At 40.1% G+C, this 15,517-nt stretch overlaps 2 protein-coding genes and 1 non-coding gene across 3 annotated transcripts; 1 reads left to right on the top strand and 2 right to left on the bottom strand.

The window, feature by feature from the left end:
* Positions 1-937: 937 nt before the first annotated feature.
* LOC119915756 (hemoglobin subunit beta-1-like) lies at positions 938-1,960 on the top strand. Its single transcript, XM_038735471.1, has 3 exons — positions 938-1,102; positions 1,218-1,440; positions 1,731-1,960. The coding sequence occupies exons 1-3, from the start codon at positions 1,011-1,013 to the stop codon at positions 1,857-1,859; spliced, it is 444 nt and encodes a 147-aa protein (XP_038591399.1). The 5' UTR covers positions 938-1,010; the 3' UTR covers positions 1,860-1,960.
* Positions 1,961-7,107: 5,147 nt separating this feature from the next.
* Positions 7,108-11,914, bottom strand: zgc:163057 (uncharacterized protein LOC563335 homolog). Its single transcript, XM_038735473.1, has 3 exons — positions 11,573-11,914; positions 8,085-8,289; positions 7,108-7,512 (listed from the first exon to the last, which is right to left on the bottom strand). Exons 1-3 carry the CDS (start codon positions 11,662-11,664, stop codon positions 7,384-7,386), a joined length of 426 nt encoding a protein of 141 aa, XP_038591401.1. The 5' UTR covers positions 11,665-11,914; the 3' UTR covers positions 7,108-7,383.
* Positions 11,915-14,199: 2,285 nt separating this feature from the next.
* Positions 14,200-14,293, bottom strand: trnai-uau. Its single transcript has 2 exons — positions 14,256-14,293; positions 14,200-14,235 (listed from the first exon to the last, which is right to left on the bottom strand). It is a non-coding gene; the product is annotated as a tRNA-Ile (tRNA).
* Positions 14,294-15,517: the final 1,224 nt, after the last annotated feature.

Raw genomic sequence — 15,517 nt, 5'->3', positions numbered from 1 at the left:
TTCTGGCCATAAGTTTATTTCATATCAAGGGGAGGAGGTAGCGCTCATTACCTTTATCATCGGCCTCATGTATTTTCTTAATCAAAACCTACGTAGCTTTTGGCAGCTGTTGCCTGGGTGGAGGGGGCGCTGCTGGAGATAATACCAGTGTGGCTCTATAGATTACACTCTGGCACCAAACACTGCTACTGGACTGCACTGGACAGTGAGGGAAATTTGAAATGACTAAATAAATAAACACGAATACAGTTGCTTTTAGCATTTATTAGAGACCATTGTTTTATATCTGTTCTCAACCAAAGCATTCTGAGAAATGCTCTTTTTTATGTAGGGTGCTTCATTTATCTATTAAAACATGTAATATATCCCCTAAGCATTACTGACAGGCTACTGCTTTAACAATAAATTATGCTTTCTATAAAATAATAAAGTCAAAAAGTAAAAAGACCTCGGTTAGGTCGTTCAGGATTAAATAATAGTCCCCAGTGCTGCAAACAAAGGCCGATCCTGCAGGTGAAATGAATTTAAAAGAGTAGAACCACCACCGCAAAGAAACATTTTAAAAAGGGTTTCATGTGCAGTTTGTCCTGATTTTAAGTTGTGTGTGGAAAACGATTAAAAAATAAAAAAAATAAAGTGTGCTAACTTGCATAGTTTTTTCTTCACATGCACAAGAACTCCACGTTTTTGACACTGTAGGCTACTGTTTAATTAATTCGCCTCTAAATGTGCAGATTGTCCGATAACATGTTGGCTGAAAGTCTGAAAAATTGACGTCAATCTCTGGCGTCTTTGTAAATCCGCAATACCATTAAGGTAATATCAAACCGTTCCAGAAACTTCTGGAAGGAGTCAGTCTTTTATCTGGAACTCTTCATCTCCAGCCTATCACAGTCACCTTCTCCCTTAGGGCGGGGGGACGTGCATTGGCACATTTAAATAGACGACGGTCGAGTTGAAGTATTATTCAGCCCTTTCTTTCAAGCCTGAACGAACATTAAACAACAGCCATGGTTGAGTGGACTGAGAAGGAGCGCAGCATCATCACCAGCATCTTTTCTAACCTTGACTATGAAGAGATCGGCCCCAAAGCTATCTGCAGGTACGGAACACTCCTGAAGCCCTAAGTAAAACTGCGATATATTGTTTCTGCAACATGCAGTTAATGCTTCTCTTCACTGGTCTTATTAGATGCTGAATTCTCTCTTCCCCTGCAGGTTGCTGATCGTCTACCCCTGGACTCAGAGGCACTTCTCCTCCTACGGTAACCTCTACAATGCTGAGGCCATCCAGAGCAACCCAAACATCGCAGCCCACGGTGTTAAGGTGCTGCACGGTCTGGACCGGGCTGTGAAGAACATGGACAAGATCAAGGCCACCTATGCCGAGCTCAGCGTCCTCCACTCCGAGAAGCTCCACGTCGACCCCGACAACTTCAGGGTGAAGTTTCAGCCTCTGGCGCAAAATCTCCACCTAAATAGTCAAATCGCACACACAAAATTTAGGGAATCTCAGAAATGTGTTGACATATAAAATCAATTTGTAGCCCTACCAAAGAATATTTAATAGATAGATATATTTAAATCCTTGCATATGCACGAACATTAAAACATGTATTGATCCCATTTCAAAATGTTGTTTTCTATGATGCCAAGCGCACTTCTGTCATAACTGTGATTGAAGTGCACGTAAAAAAGAAAATAATTGAAAGTTTTTCTCCCTTCCTATAGCTGCTGTCTGATTGCCTGACCATCGTCATCGCCGCCAAAATGGGGGCCAACTTCACACCAGAAACGCAGGCCGCCTGGCAGAAGTTCCTGGCCGTGGTGACGTCTGCTCTAGGAAAGCAGTACCACTAAACCCAGCAGCCTCCGCACCACCACACCTGAAGGAGATCTAACGCCACATCTGTTATGTGTCTCCTCGATAAATAAATAAAGGCATGCTGAAGCAAAGTCTATTTGTTGTCCCTATGTTTTGTTTTGTGCATGCGTAATTAATTACAAATCGTCATAAATGATTTCAAGAAAGTTATCGACCTAGGCTACCTGTCGTTATTTATGATGTAAGGGAATTGTGTTTTATGTACAAGACAATCACGTGCAAATTACCTATGTAGCCTCCTAACTCTGTGGTCAGTAGTTACCAAACACGGCAGGCTTTTAAAAGTCTCCAGGGTTGTTTCAAGTTAGGAAAAACTGCCTTTTTATATTGTGTACCACTTAGGGAGTTCAAGTCCCTGGTTGATGTCCTTAAGGAGGAGTGTAGATGTTTCCCATAGCCTGGAAAGGATGGAAGTGTATGTGTGGGTGTCTTGATATATATTTGTCCCGTATTGTCATTTGCAGTGTTGGGAAGATTTTGATCTTGGTCCTGGTTACCGATTACAAGTTCCCCTATTTAAAATATAATAGTAGTGTAACTAGTTCAATTACTTTATCAACGTAATGTAACTTATTCCATTTAATTACTTTTTGGTTACTTTTCTGAATTTCTAACGAATCTTTTATACTGTTAACCATTTTGAAAAAACAGCTTGAGAGGAAATTTAGCTGGCAGACGGGTGGCGCTGCAAATTGCAAGTTCAAACACTAGAACCAATCAAAAGCATCAGAACAGCATCAAACTTTACTAAATGGCTGGAAATGGCAAAGGAAGACATTGTGCACATGAAAAACATGCATAGCAACAAAATGAATAGGCCTATTATTCAACAAATAGCCGAGCTTTTTAGTGAAAATTTTCAGATGTAGCTAGTAATCATGAACATTTTCAGAAGTAACTGTAACTTAATTACACTTTTTGTCCAATAGCTGTAACGGATTACAGTTACATGTACTTTGTAATTAAATTATGTAACTAAAATACATGTAACTAGTTATTCCCCAACACGTCGCTGTGTGTCAATGTAACTTTCAAATGCTGTTTCTTGACCAGGTTTCCCTTGAAAAAGAGATTATATCTCAATGGGGTTTCTCCTGAATAAGTAAAGGTTAAATAAAATAAAATAGTCTACTACTGCACAAGCTGTTTATATTACAGTTTATACATTTCACCATTAGGCTACTGCACACACCTAACTACCACAATATATTATATTTTATTCCTATATTTTAACGTCTGCACAATATTATGTTTTTGTCTCAGATTCTAATTTTATTTTTTTTATCTTTATGCATATTTGCACTGGCATTGTTTGAGAAAACAGGAGAACTAAGAATTTCAACCTTCGCCTTCCTGTAATTGCTGTGCATATGAAGAACTGAAACGTTTTTAAGGCAGTCCCCCTGGTTTTTGTAATGGTGTCGGTGTCCGCTGAGAGTGGATTTCAGGGGCGTTGTTTTTTCCGTGTGATGCTCGAGCTCATCACGCACTTGGACTATCACAGGCTGCAGCTCAAAGCAGATAAGGGCTCGAACCCTAAAGATGCGTCAGTTTGCGGGTTGGAAAGCCACACGAGGACCACTGACAAAACAACATACAGCGTGAATTTCAACCGGAAAAACCCTCGGTGTCACCCCGCCAACAGGCACACGAACTTTGACACACGAGAATAGTTTATGCCGTTTAAAAGAGGCTATTGTTAATTGTTATTAAAATCATTTATTTCAAACCACAGACTTTCCCGTGCCTGCATTATGCAGCTACTGAAGCTACTGCAGCCCCGGCAGCAAACAGATCGGCCTTCATCTGAAAAATGTTTTTTTTTTTTGGCCCGCAATGCAAGAAACAGAGAACAGAGGGGGTGGGGGCTAGTAAGAGATGACTGAGCCAGCCCAATGTCAGTATAGAAAATTACCCAGTGGGCCGCTGTCCATGCGCTCATGATAACAGTTAAATAAATAAATAATTTACATGACACTGACCCACAAAGGTGCATCGGCCCACCGCGGGCCTTTGCCCGGTATGCCAGATTAATAGTCCAGCCCTGGCCACCACAAAACCAAAATAATGTAACTAAATCGCTGCACCTGATTTCTAATCTTTCTTGTAATTCTTGGATTATCTAGACCATATGACTAATTGACGATGTGGTGGAGTTCTTCAAGGAGCAACTAGGAAATGTGTCAAAAATGTTCTATTTTCCCCAGGGGTTCACGTTCACGTTTATTTTAGCACCAGAGACAGCTCTGATTTTTTTATAGCCTATTTCAGCACGAGGGACAGCTCCGCATTCAAGACCAGATGCAGGTGATTATAGTCAGAGATTAAAGCGACGAGATAATTTGGTCTCGAAGCCAAACTTTATTTAAGATAACTGCGGAACCGCAAACTTGATTTTTACAGCATCACATTCAGGTCAGAGAGGGTAGCCTAAGTATGGCCTACGTAGGCCTACTTGACTAGTGGGTCAAATGTTCAACCCACCTGCCACATTTCGTGTTTCCAAGTTTTAAGTTTTATGTTGCACAAACACTTTTTAGCAGAGAAAATTGTGTCACAGGATCCAAGTAGAATAGGGTAAACCTTGATTCACTATGAGCTGAATTGATTTCCACACCTCCTCACGAGTTGAGCCAGTGACATCACATGTGCCAGACTCGGATATTTTTGTCAGTTTTTAACTTAAAACGCTTACAACAGTCAAGAAGTTGGTGATAAAATTCTGAAAAAAATCACATCATTCTGGGTGTGTTGTCAGTTATTTTGGTGGTGTTTGATCCAACACTAAGCAAAAAAGAAAATGCCGTACATAGGCCTACTGTAGGCTTACAAGTTACAGCGAGATACTGAATCACTGCAGACTCACCATTTCACCAATTTAAAAACCCTCTGTAACGCTTGATATCGGCCATCTACAATGTCGGTGTCGATTTTGGAAGCGTTTGAACGAGGACTTGTGGAGATATCTTTATTGATTTAGCACATTATGAAAAATATAGAGTGACTTACTTCTGAATTGACCATAGGTTGCACTGAGGCAAACATTTATCACATAGCCTATGTGGATGTGCTGAAATAATTTCAGCTCTCTATGATGTAGGGTGATTTGGCCTACGTAGACTTTTTGATTGGAATGAGAAATGTCTAGAAATGGACATTTGTTGTAATAAGCCATGCTCACTTTAAGCAGTCATTACTAAAATGTATGCATCAACTGGGTGACCCTTGACTCTAAACGTAGCCGTTTTCGAGATAATTGCAAAAACGTAAAAGTTATTTGTTATAGCGCCACCATGAGGTCTAAGAGTGCCATTGTTTTTACCTGAGTAGTGGGTGGAATTTGCAATCCACCTGCCAATTTTGGTGATTTTTCGTCCAGCAGTTCTTGCTCCACAAACTGTTTAAGCGGAGAGAAAGAAGAAAGAAAGAAAGAAAGAATAATGAGAACAAAAACAACGGGGCTCCAGCTTCTTCGCCGATTGGATCACACACTCGAACTTGTGTGGTAACAAGATGTGGATGTGCAGTTACCTAATACATTTCCAATATGACTATTAGAATTGTAGCCTTCTCATTCTTTAATTACTGCTGTTACATTTAAATTGTCAAAATTTGCCTTCGTGTTACACTGCGTAAATATTTCCTTGCCAGATTAGACTTTTGCACTTGTGTAGTAGTTAATATATTTTTGTGTCATGTCATAGGAGCTCAAGTTGCATGATCACATTTGGACCAGAGGATTTGGTTTCTTAGACCTACCTCCTTTGTCAAAGTAAGAAGGGATTTGACGGCAAACTATTAACTAGTGGTGTCATGTGTGGAGATGTTCGGTATTGATGTAGGCTAATAATGTTTTGTATGTTTATATAGGGTAGTGATGTTTGTCTGGTGAGACCAAAGATGATTTTCTGGCCTCGGCTGACAATAAATTTGTGTACTGTTGAAATATATCCTGGTCTGGACACCACTAGTAACAAAAGAATTCACTTTAAGTAATAAAGCATTCATTAATTATTTTCACTGTTGTGAAAACATCCAAATTACAATTTAAAAAAAACCCCACATTATTATGTTGTTTTATGCTGAAAGGAAATTGAAGTAGTCCTGACTGTGCATTAGCAGTCTGGCAAACAGCCTCTCTTGACACATCAGTCAGATCGCAGCCTACTTATTGATTTTTTCTTGCCTGTTCTTATATAAGACCACTCCATCACTGCCAACACCTGCTGCCTGGGTTACAGGGACAGGACAGGATATCTTTCAATTGAGTGTTTAAGATCCATCAGGCACCACAGTCATTAACAGATTCCAAACACAGAGACGAAGGAGAATATAGACAACACATTAGTGGATGCAGACTATACCAAATGACAACTACACCATGTAGGCTACAACTCATCTGGGGACAACTCATAATTAGCAATAAGTTACCTTGTCCTGAGTTACTCAGCTGTCTGCAGCCTGACTGATGTCTCTCCCCATGCTCTTGCATTTCTGTCGGACTGCAGACAAGTTTTCTGGAACCATGATTTAGCTCAGAGGTTCCTCATATTCTTCTGGCTCCATCTTTATTGTCACAGTCTCTGATTCCTCCTCTGACTCCGGCCATAAACAGACTGGCTTGGACTGGCTTGGACTCCAAAGGCTCCTGATATGACTTAAGGCTTCAACAGGTAGTTGTAGCTACAAAAGAGCAAATAAATCAAACCCGGTGTTCACATTCTGGATCCAGAAAAAAGCGGTAGGTGGTAAAAAATGATAAACTAGCTACATCTGTAATTTAACAAAAGGCTGAAAAGCTGTTTGAGGTTCAGAGTCCATTATAATATAATAAAATCTCACCACAAGATCCATTTTGTAGGCTAAATAAAACAGGGCATGAGTATTTGTGATATTTTTTGTATTATTGTGAATTTGGCACCCCGCGACCCTGCGCTGGATAAGCAGTTGACGATGGATGGATGAACGAATTTTGCAACTGTTTCTCAGAGTTTGGATGTCAACCAAAATATCATCAAATGGTGGCGCTGTTGCACTACTGTATAAAACCCAGGTCAGTTTGGTGTTGTTCTGCTGCTGTCCAGTGTGTTGTTCTAAGCCCATTAACAGTTTTCTAAGGGATACTGCAAGTTCATAGAGTTCACTGTAAAGGATTAAGTTTTAAGTGTCTGAAAGTTTTTTTTGAAAAATTTCATCATTAAATGAAATAAATACGAAAGACAATTGCTGACTACAATTAATTTAATAACTTATGGTGTACTTCGAAAATGGTCAGCAGTACAACATTTGTTAATGGATAAAACATTCAAAACCACAGGTTTGGTCCGGGTTTGGTCCTTATTCTTCTTATTCTATATGATAATACAACAAGACAACAGTTCATTGCACAGCTTAATTAATACAAACCATTGCACAATAACAACCACACATTCATAAATATTTGTCATATGTCATATAACATCATTAATGGTGCACATCCTAAAAACACATGGCTGGATCTCATCTGTATTTCTCTGCGAGCACGGCTCCGTAAGCTGACAGGAACTTATCCATTGCTGCGTGTGCAACCGGCGTGAAGTCTTCGCCCATGTGACAGGCCAGGGTGACGAGAATACAGTGTGAGAAAAGCTGCAGAGAAAATGGAGGTTTGTTATTCAATGCTGCCTCAAAGCTGATTCAAGTTGGGCTTCCAGTAAAAACAAAGCAAATAAAATGTCCAGGCCTAAGAAAACAAATCCCCATATTAATACAAGTAGGAATAAATGTTTTTTATGAGGGTTTTGCCTGCAAACAAACTAGTTTGTATAATATGTCACTGTTGTCCAAATAGTTTTTTACACAATATTCTCAGTCTAAATTTAACTGATTTTAACCCTTCCTGTTTAGTGCTGTGCTTTGTCAGCAGTAAGTCCATTTCTATCTTGAAATATTTGAGACTGACCTACACAGTCATGTGTTAAGCTGCATGAGTTGTTGGGAGAAACATGATTGACATGTTGGTTTTGAAGCTGCTGATGTCGGTGGAGCTTGATCTTACATGGACTTGAGATGATGCCATTTTTACACCACTGAAAAATCAGTGCCACACTGGGATTAAAACACTAAGAACATTTTAGCAAGCACCAACTCATTAATAAAAGAATCACTGATTAATTAAGAGTTCATGTCAGTATGATCCATCAGTAGAACAATAAATGCACCTTGAAGTTGGTCGGGTCTATCCGGAGCTGGTAGGCATGCAGGGTTTGCAGAGGAGCCAGGGTGACGGTCAGCTGGCTTATGTCTTTGGCTCCCTCTGCTATGGCCAGAACAATCTTCTTCCCATGAGAGCGTAGGTGAGAGGAGCCAGGGCTGATGTCAAGATGGGAAAAGTATGTCTTGGTACCTGGGTAAGAGGTAAACATCCTGGGGAAGTAATTGGGAAAGTAATTTGAATGAATCAGGGTGTAGGCCTGTGTTGCACTTGTGTAGTTAAAAGTACAAAAATATTATTAATAATTAAAGTGAGCGGGGCATGGACATCGATTCTGGCCACTCCTTTTGCTTCTTCTCTTTGTTGCCATCATCATTATTATAATGAACTCAGCACATTGGCTTGACGGTTGGTCAAGGCCCTTTTGCTTGGTTTTGTTTAGGGCTCCACGGTCAAGTTAGCAACACTTAGCAACAACAAATATCCAACTTCCAGTAAAGTTAGCAACAATACATATGCAGCGTCCGGTTACACTTGAAATTATATGCACGCGTTTCAAAACATCAAGTTGGGCAAGGTAAGTGGGTCTGAGGTCAAATATGTGCATGCCAGCGAGCTAGTTAGCTAAATGTGCATATGTGAGCTTATAACCTCAGAAATTTACCTCAGACTTTCTGATAGAGAAGTTGCTAGTTGGCTAAAGTGTCTGTCTAGTGTCTAAACAACATCTACAGTGCCTTGCGAAAGTATTCGGCCCCCTTGAACTTCGACCTTTTGTCACATTTCAGGCTTCAAACATAAAGACATAAAACTGTAATTTTTTGTGAAGAATCAACAACAAGTGGGACACAATTATGAAGTGGAACGAAATTTATTGGATATTTCAAACCTTTTTAACAAATAAAAACTGAAAAATTGGGCGTAAACTATAGGCTATACGAACACCGCTCTCCCGATTCTGGCCCTCCCAGTGCTTGAAGTTGGCCGGTAGGCCTACCCACCAGCACTTCGACATTTTACTCTTTGGTGTACTGGGAAGCTCTCCTCTGCCCTCTCCATTTTTATTTTTTATAAGTTCTTTATTGCAACTCAAATGCAAGTATAAAGTGCAAGCAAAGACCAGGGGTTAACATAAATAAAATAAAAATAAAGAATATAATCAGCAGTTCAGGTAATTAAGAAGTTTACATACATCGAGAGTCTTTAAGGCTTTGGGGTTTGAAGAGTGCTGAATGTATTGTTGCAATTAACTCATAAATACTTTAAATAAAGGATTGCGGTTACAAAATTTACTTTTGTGAATGTGTAATTTTGATAAAACAATGAAGAGATTTATGAGATAATATTGTTTTTGTTTTAAAATGCAGACATCATAAAAATCAAACAGCACATCTTTGTACAGCAGAAAAAAATGGGCAGAAATGTTACAGCTGATATATTGTGCAAAGTATGGTTATTTCACAATAAAGTCCACAGAAAGAGCAGTTAATGTCAATGTCATTTCTAAGTCTTTGCAAATAATGTTTTGTTGGGTAGCATCGATGGCGAAGTTTGAAACCGGCGTCTCGAGGTTTATTTTGAGGGTATGGTCCAACCCCTTTTCCACTTGATATTTGAAACAAATCTTTCCCAGTAATGGACTACATATGGGATGTTGACAATGTCTTTCTGAAAAAGAGACCTAATCCTTCTGTTCCGTCTTGAACGGCTGGATAAAAACATATTTTTCCGATCATAGTGTAATTTAACGACAACATACAACTAGAAAGAAGCGGGTCAGTGTTACCCTTAAATAGCATCACACCTTTGGGAATGGCGTCCATTACAACAGCAAACTCTTTCGGAGTGACAGGGATATTACAGCAAGACAAGAATTCAGAATAGTTCATTAGAAAACCTTCTGAGTTGAATAACTGTTTTACAAAAAGAATATTATTGTTAAACCAATTCTGGAAAAATATAGATTTGTTTTTGAATAATATGTCACAGTTGGCCTCCAGAGTCAATAGTGTTCATTATCACAGTATTTTTTATATAATGGGTTCCTCTGCCCTCTCCATATCAGGTTCTCTGGGTGCTACGTGACGCTCACCTGTTCCCGTTCACACCTGCCTGCTAATCTCTGTCGCCTGAGAGAGACAAGGGAGAAGAGAAGCTCGGGTGCCTCTCAATCTGCCCAGGCTCTGAAGCAAGTGTGTAGAAAGTAGCTTGTAATGTCAGTTTTCTTGAACCGACCAATCAAAGCCTGGATGGGGCGGGACATTTAAAAATATTGACAGTTAGGCTAGGTGACATTTAAGTAACACTGGGGACGCTGGGGACATGTCAGAATCAGAATGTCTCCATCACTTTTTGAAAGTTTTTGTTAAAAATGTTCTAAAAACACCTTGCAACAAGAAATGTTCAATAACAAATGAAACAATGCACAATAAGAAAACATGCAGTGCAATTGAAACATAGAAGAAACAAATGTGCATTGTCCAAAAAAGTAACTTAAGCTAAAAATACAAGCTGCTGATAACAGCATTATATTCCATTATATTTTGAATTGTCACCTGCCACCTTAATTTTGTTTCCCTTCATATAAATAAAGGCATTTCTACCATAAATTGGTGCACAAATTAAGTGTTTAATGCTCAAAGTCTTTTAAGGGAGGACCCCCAGACCTCCCACTGACAGGCCATATTTCAGTATTGAATATTTATTCAAAATACGGTTAAAATATATTTTCATCTTGTTCTCGTGACAGTGCGTCATCACACCCCTAATCTGAGCCTTTATACCACTTTACCACTTTACAACAAAAAGTGACGCCCCTACTGGCTCCTATTTTTTTCTACTTCAAGCACTGGGCCCTCCATCTACCCCAACCACCTGCTTACTCAGTCTAAATATCGTAAACCTGCCTTTACCGTCAAAACCTGACGCTACAGGGATCCCCCACTGCTTTGACCTATGACGCTATAGGGATCCCCAGTGCGTTACAAACTGAGCTGATGGGTTTTGACCATGCGTCCATATGTGACGACTTGAACATTTCACTACACTGGTCTTGAATCACCGCCAGCACCCAGAACCCATTACAGATAATGATTTAATGTTAATTCTCAGTAATGCACTGGCATTTTAATTTACTGCTCTCCATGGTGCATCTTTCATTTATCAATGTTTTAGCCACCAAGTCTACATTTATAAATGGCATTAACTTTAACTAACATTAACTAATACCGTTATTGAGAACACATGTTGATTAAGTCATTAATAAAGTGTTTTGGAGCTAAGGTGAAAATCTCTTTGGAAGTCTTAACATAAACACACCAGACGTTCTTAAGCATGATGCTTCTGTGAAAGAGAAGTGGGTTACATCCACAACTGTTCATTTATACAATTTATCAACTTAATATCTGCTTAATTTTTAATGACAGACACACTCTCTCGATGGTTGTTTATTTCAAATATACAGACAGTTTGTATTTTGGACTTGTATGAACCTACCTAAGAAGCGCATCTGACCCAATATCTTCTGCCACGACGGTCAGCCTTCCCCATATTTCTGCAATGAGCGCTTTCTCCCTCTCTGAGATCATTGCAGTCTATTTAATTCACTGTAGGTCAGTATCCAGAGTGTGTGGTGACTGTGACAGAAGTCACAGATAAGTTCAGGCGACAAACGTGTGCGTAAATGGTGTTAATCAACCATTTTGAACGCAGAAACGGACGGTGAGTAAAAGAGATTAAGAAATAATTCCTTTCTGTGTGAAGAAAACGAGGTGTGATGTAAAGGTCTCAGCCGCCGTGATGTTTCCTCCTTCTGCGTTATCGGACCACAGCCAGAGCAGGGTGGGGGCTCTGCGCCACCTCGCTATCTGCTGCTGTACGTGCGTCACACTGGATATTTCTATCATAACATTAATGTGGCTGGCCTCAGCGAGCAGCTGGTGTGGGGTGTTCCGATGCTGACCTAAGTTCCGTACCTGCACGAGGGTTTATTACTGTGTAAAGACATTTAATTATGTAAAGTGCATTATTAACTCTTAAAAACGTCTTTGCATTTCTTTAAAATGTCTTAGTCCACACCATGAGAAGGAAGAAAATGATTAAATGTGAGCTACAGGCTTCATTGCAGCAGATACTTAGATGGGTGCTACTATCTGCAGTTCCATAAGCTGCTAATCAAGGAGCAGTGGCCATGGGGCCCGCCTGCATTGAGGCGACCACCAAGCTGTATTACCCAGAATACTTTTACCTTTGTTGTAACACAGTATGTGTCTTTAATTAATGCATTTGAACTTACACCATCATGCAGAAGAGTCAGAGATCAGGCAGGGATGTTAATCATTTCCAGGTAAAGAACAAGCAACAAGTGTCTGTTTTTTGATCAACAATTCAACAACATTTGTCTATATCAAATGTTGATGGTGACCCACCAAATGAATAAAAAACATATGGAGTTTTTAGAGACATTTGTGTGAGAAGTGGCCTACAATATTAGGTATTTAGGTAGGCTACTAATATCAATCTCAGCTGAAATAATGAGTTTTTGTTAAATACACAGATGAACACACTCAGTAATGTTTACAATGATTACATAATGTTTACACCAGTCACAAGGATACAACAAGTTGGTCTCTTGAGTTATTCACTTTTAAACTTTAATAGACTGTTTGAGAACATGCACCGTCTGGGACACATCCACAACAAATGCAGTGTTACATTTATAAAAATATTTTTAATTGACTTTGTTTTAACGTCTTGCTGCTAGTTGTTACCCAGTGCAGTGATGAGGGCTGACTCAGCATAATGAGGGGCCCTGACGTCCTCTTGCTGTGGAGTTTAAGAAAAATGCACAGTCATGCTTTTTGTCTCAATGTAAAATGATATAAAGCATTGTCAAACCACTACTTTAAGGTGATTATAACATTATTAAGCTATTATACTCATTTTGTTGTTTTCTTTTAATACATTATAAATGACACATGTACACAGTTTTGTGATAGAACCAAACGCACTACAATTTGAGTACAGAACAAACAGGATTATTACAGACAGATTTGTCTGAGTCATCATTTAGATAATTAGATTGGCTGCAGTTAAAAACTCTCTGCTCCAGGTAAGGCTCAAACTCACAACCTCTACAGGTTACTGTCTTTTAAGTACTGCGCGCTGACCAATTGCGTCACTGGAGCTCGTAAGCGCAACATCACTATTTTGATTGACACACGCACTGTTGACAGTCTAAAATGAAAGGAAACAGTGCTTCATGGTTATCCAAGGAAGGTTAAAATCAAGGATAGCCAGACTTGGTTAAAAATACTTGAAGATGTTTAGTCGCTCATCCAAGAGACTTCTTCAGTTCTTGCTGATAGGGAAACCCAGCTATTTAACCTCTGTGGGATCATTGTCAAGATCATCGATACTGTTTGGTTGGTTAGTGCTCCTGGCTGTTGTAACGACAGTCTTTATGGTTGTTGGAGATCTTTAGAGCTTTAATCGATCACCATGGTTGGTACTACTGAAAGACAAAGTAACCACATCCTTTACTGATACCTATGTCACTCCAAAGCCCATTGCATTTAAAAATAAAAACAGGCAGGTGTGCATGGCTTCTCTCTTAGTTATGGAGGGATGACATTAATTTATTGTGAAGCTGACATTTATCAGTGATTCATAAAGTTGAGTCAAGGGCCACCAGGGGCCCATGAAAGAGTACAAGCGTTTAGAGCTCCAACAGTTGTTTTAGAGGTGTTTTTTTATTGCATACACCTGTAACACACATGTACACTAATTATTTTTGCAAAAGAAACAAATATACTACAATGGGTTTGCTTGAACATGACTTTTCATGTTGAATGTTTGGAAACGTTGCACTGAACATTAAGGTAAAGCAAGAATAAACATCTGTGCATTTAAGGTGACTGATATTTTCAGTGAGAATGAAGCTGGACTGAAAAAACTCTTGAATCTGATTTAACTAAATTCCTTCTTGTTCACATTAGAGAATTATTTTTTAAAGAAAACACACAATTCTCAATTGTCAGAACAGACTGGATCATTACAGACAAATAATTCTGAGTGATAATTGAGATCATTGCACTGCATTTTTGCAGCAGCTAAAAGCTCGCTGCTCCAGGTGAGGCTTGAACTCACAACCTCGGCATCACTCCGCAAGTTACTGTCTTATAAGTACCACGCGCTGACCGATTGCGCCACTGGAGCTCAGATGCTGTTAACCAGGTGACTCTGCCGGGGCTTAATCAAGTCCCGGCTCGCATCCCAGCAGCAACATGCCACAGGCCTGCCCTCTTTGTCCAAAGCCATCCGATGGCTTTCTTTGCGGTTTCAGTAACCCCCTCTGTACTGCCCCGGTGATTCCAAACACAGTCAGAGCTTTGCTGAGTGAGAGCCCGGCTGGCCCCTGGCAGCCCACTACATTTGTCTCACAGAGAGCCTGCCAGCCTCGGCTTCTGCAGTTTCCTCTTGTGAGCCTCACCCATGTGTTCTTCCTGGGGCACTGTCAACCCCCACATGGTCATCCATGGTGGTGGAGTCTGAAAAGAGGATCATGTCTGGGCAGAGTGTTGTTTGAATGATGTGATCAGGGAACTCTAGATGTTTTCAATATCAACTCCCAGCTGCCAGTGTGCGGCTGGATCCAAAAAACATACTTGTGACTGATCTTTACAATGAATCTGAACAAACCGTGATGAACCTGACCAAATTCCTTCATGTTCACATTAGAGATGCTGGTCTGCTGTCAGTTGATTTTCTAAAGCAAAGACACAAAGAAGAAGACATAACACAACATGCCAGAAACCTTAAAGGAGAGCCACCTCAGCCGATCAGAGATCTCTGATCACGGGAGACATCTGAGCCAAGAGGAAGAGCCTCCACCTCCCTCACTGAAGACCAACAGTGAGGATTCACCATCTTTACCCCCTCAATCCCCATCTAGGTCACCCTTATCTTCAGACACCCTTTCTCCCCTCTCCCCCCTGTTGGACTTCACTGATCACATGGAAGACCTGGTTAGAGCTGGGACCAAATTTACTCCCTGCACCTTCCTTTGCTCTACTCCTATTTTCTCTACCCTAAACCCCCTTCACCGTCACCCCCTTCACCGTCCACCACTGGTTCTAAGTCCTCCATGTTTGACACGTGTCACAAATATAGCGCCCAACCCGCCCTCCCGCTCCGCAATGGTGAAAAGTATAGGTAATCACACATCTGAGCTAATAAAAATGACATGTGGAGTTCCCCAAGGCTCCATTCTGGGGCCTCTTTTGTTTTAACATTTACATGCTTCCACTGGCTCAGATTATGAAAAACAACAAAATATGTTACCATAATTATGCAGATGACACACAGATATACATAAGGGACCATAGAAGCGCTGATTAACTGTATTGAACAGGTCAACGGTTGGATGTGCCAGAATTTTCT

Source organism: Micropterus salmoides, unplaced genomic scaffold, assembly GCF_014851395.1.
Source record: "Micropterus salmoides isolate LMB-PRFRI ecotype aquatic unplaced genomic scaffold, ASM1485139v1 Ms_hic_scaffold_21, whole genome shotgun sequence".
NCBI classification, from domain to species: domain Eukaryota; kingdom Metazoa; phylum Chordata; class Actinopteri; order Centrarchiformes; family Centrarchidae; genus Micropterus; species Micropterus salmoides.
Note: the sequence above shows the minus strand (reverse complement) of the source record. Positions and strands in the feature narration are given on the sequence as shown.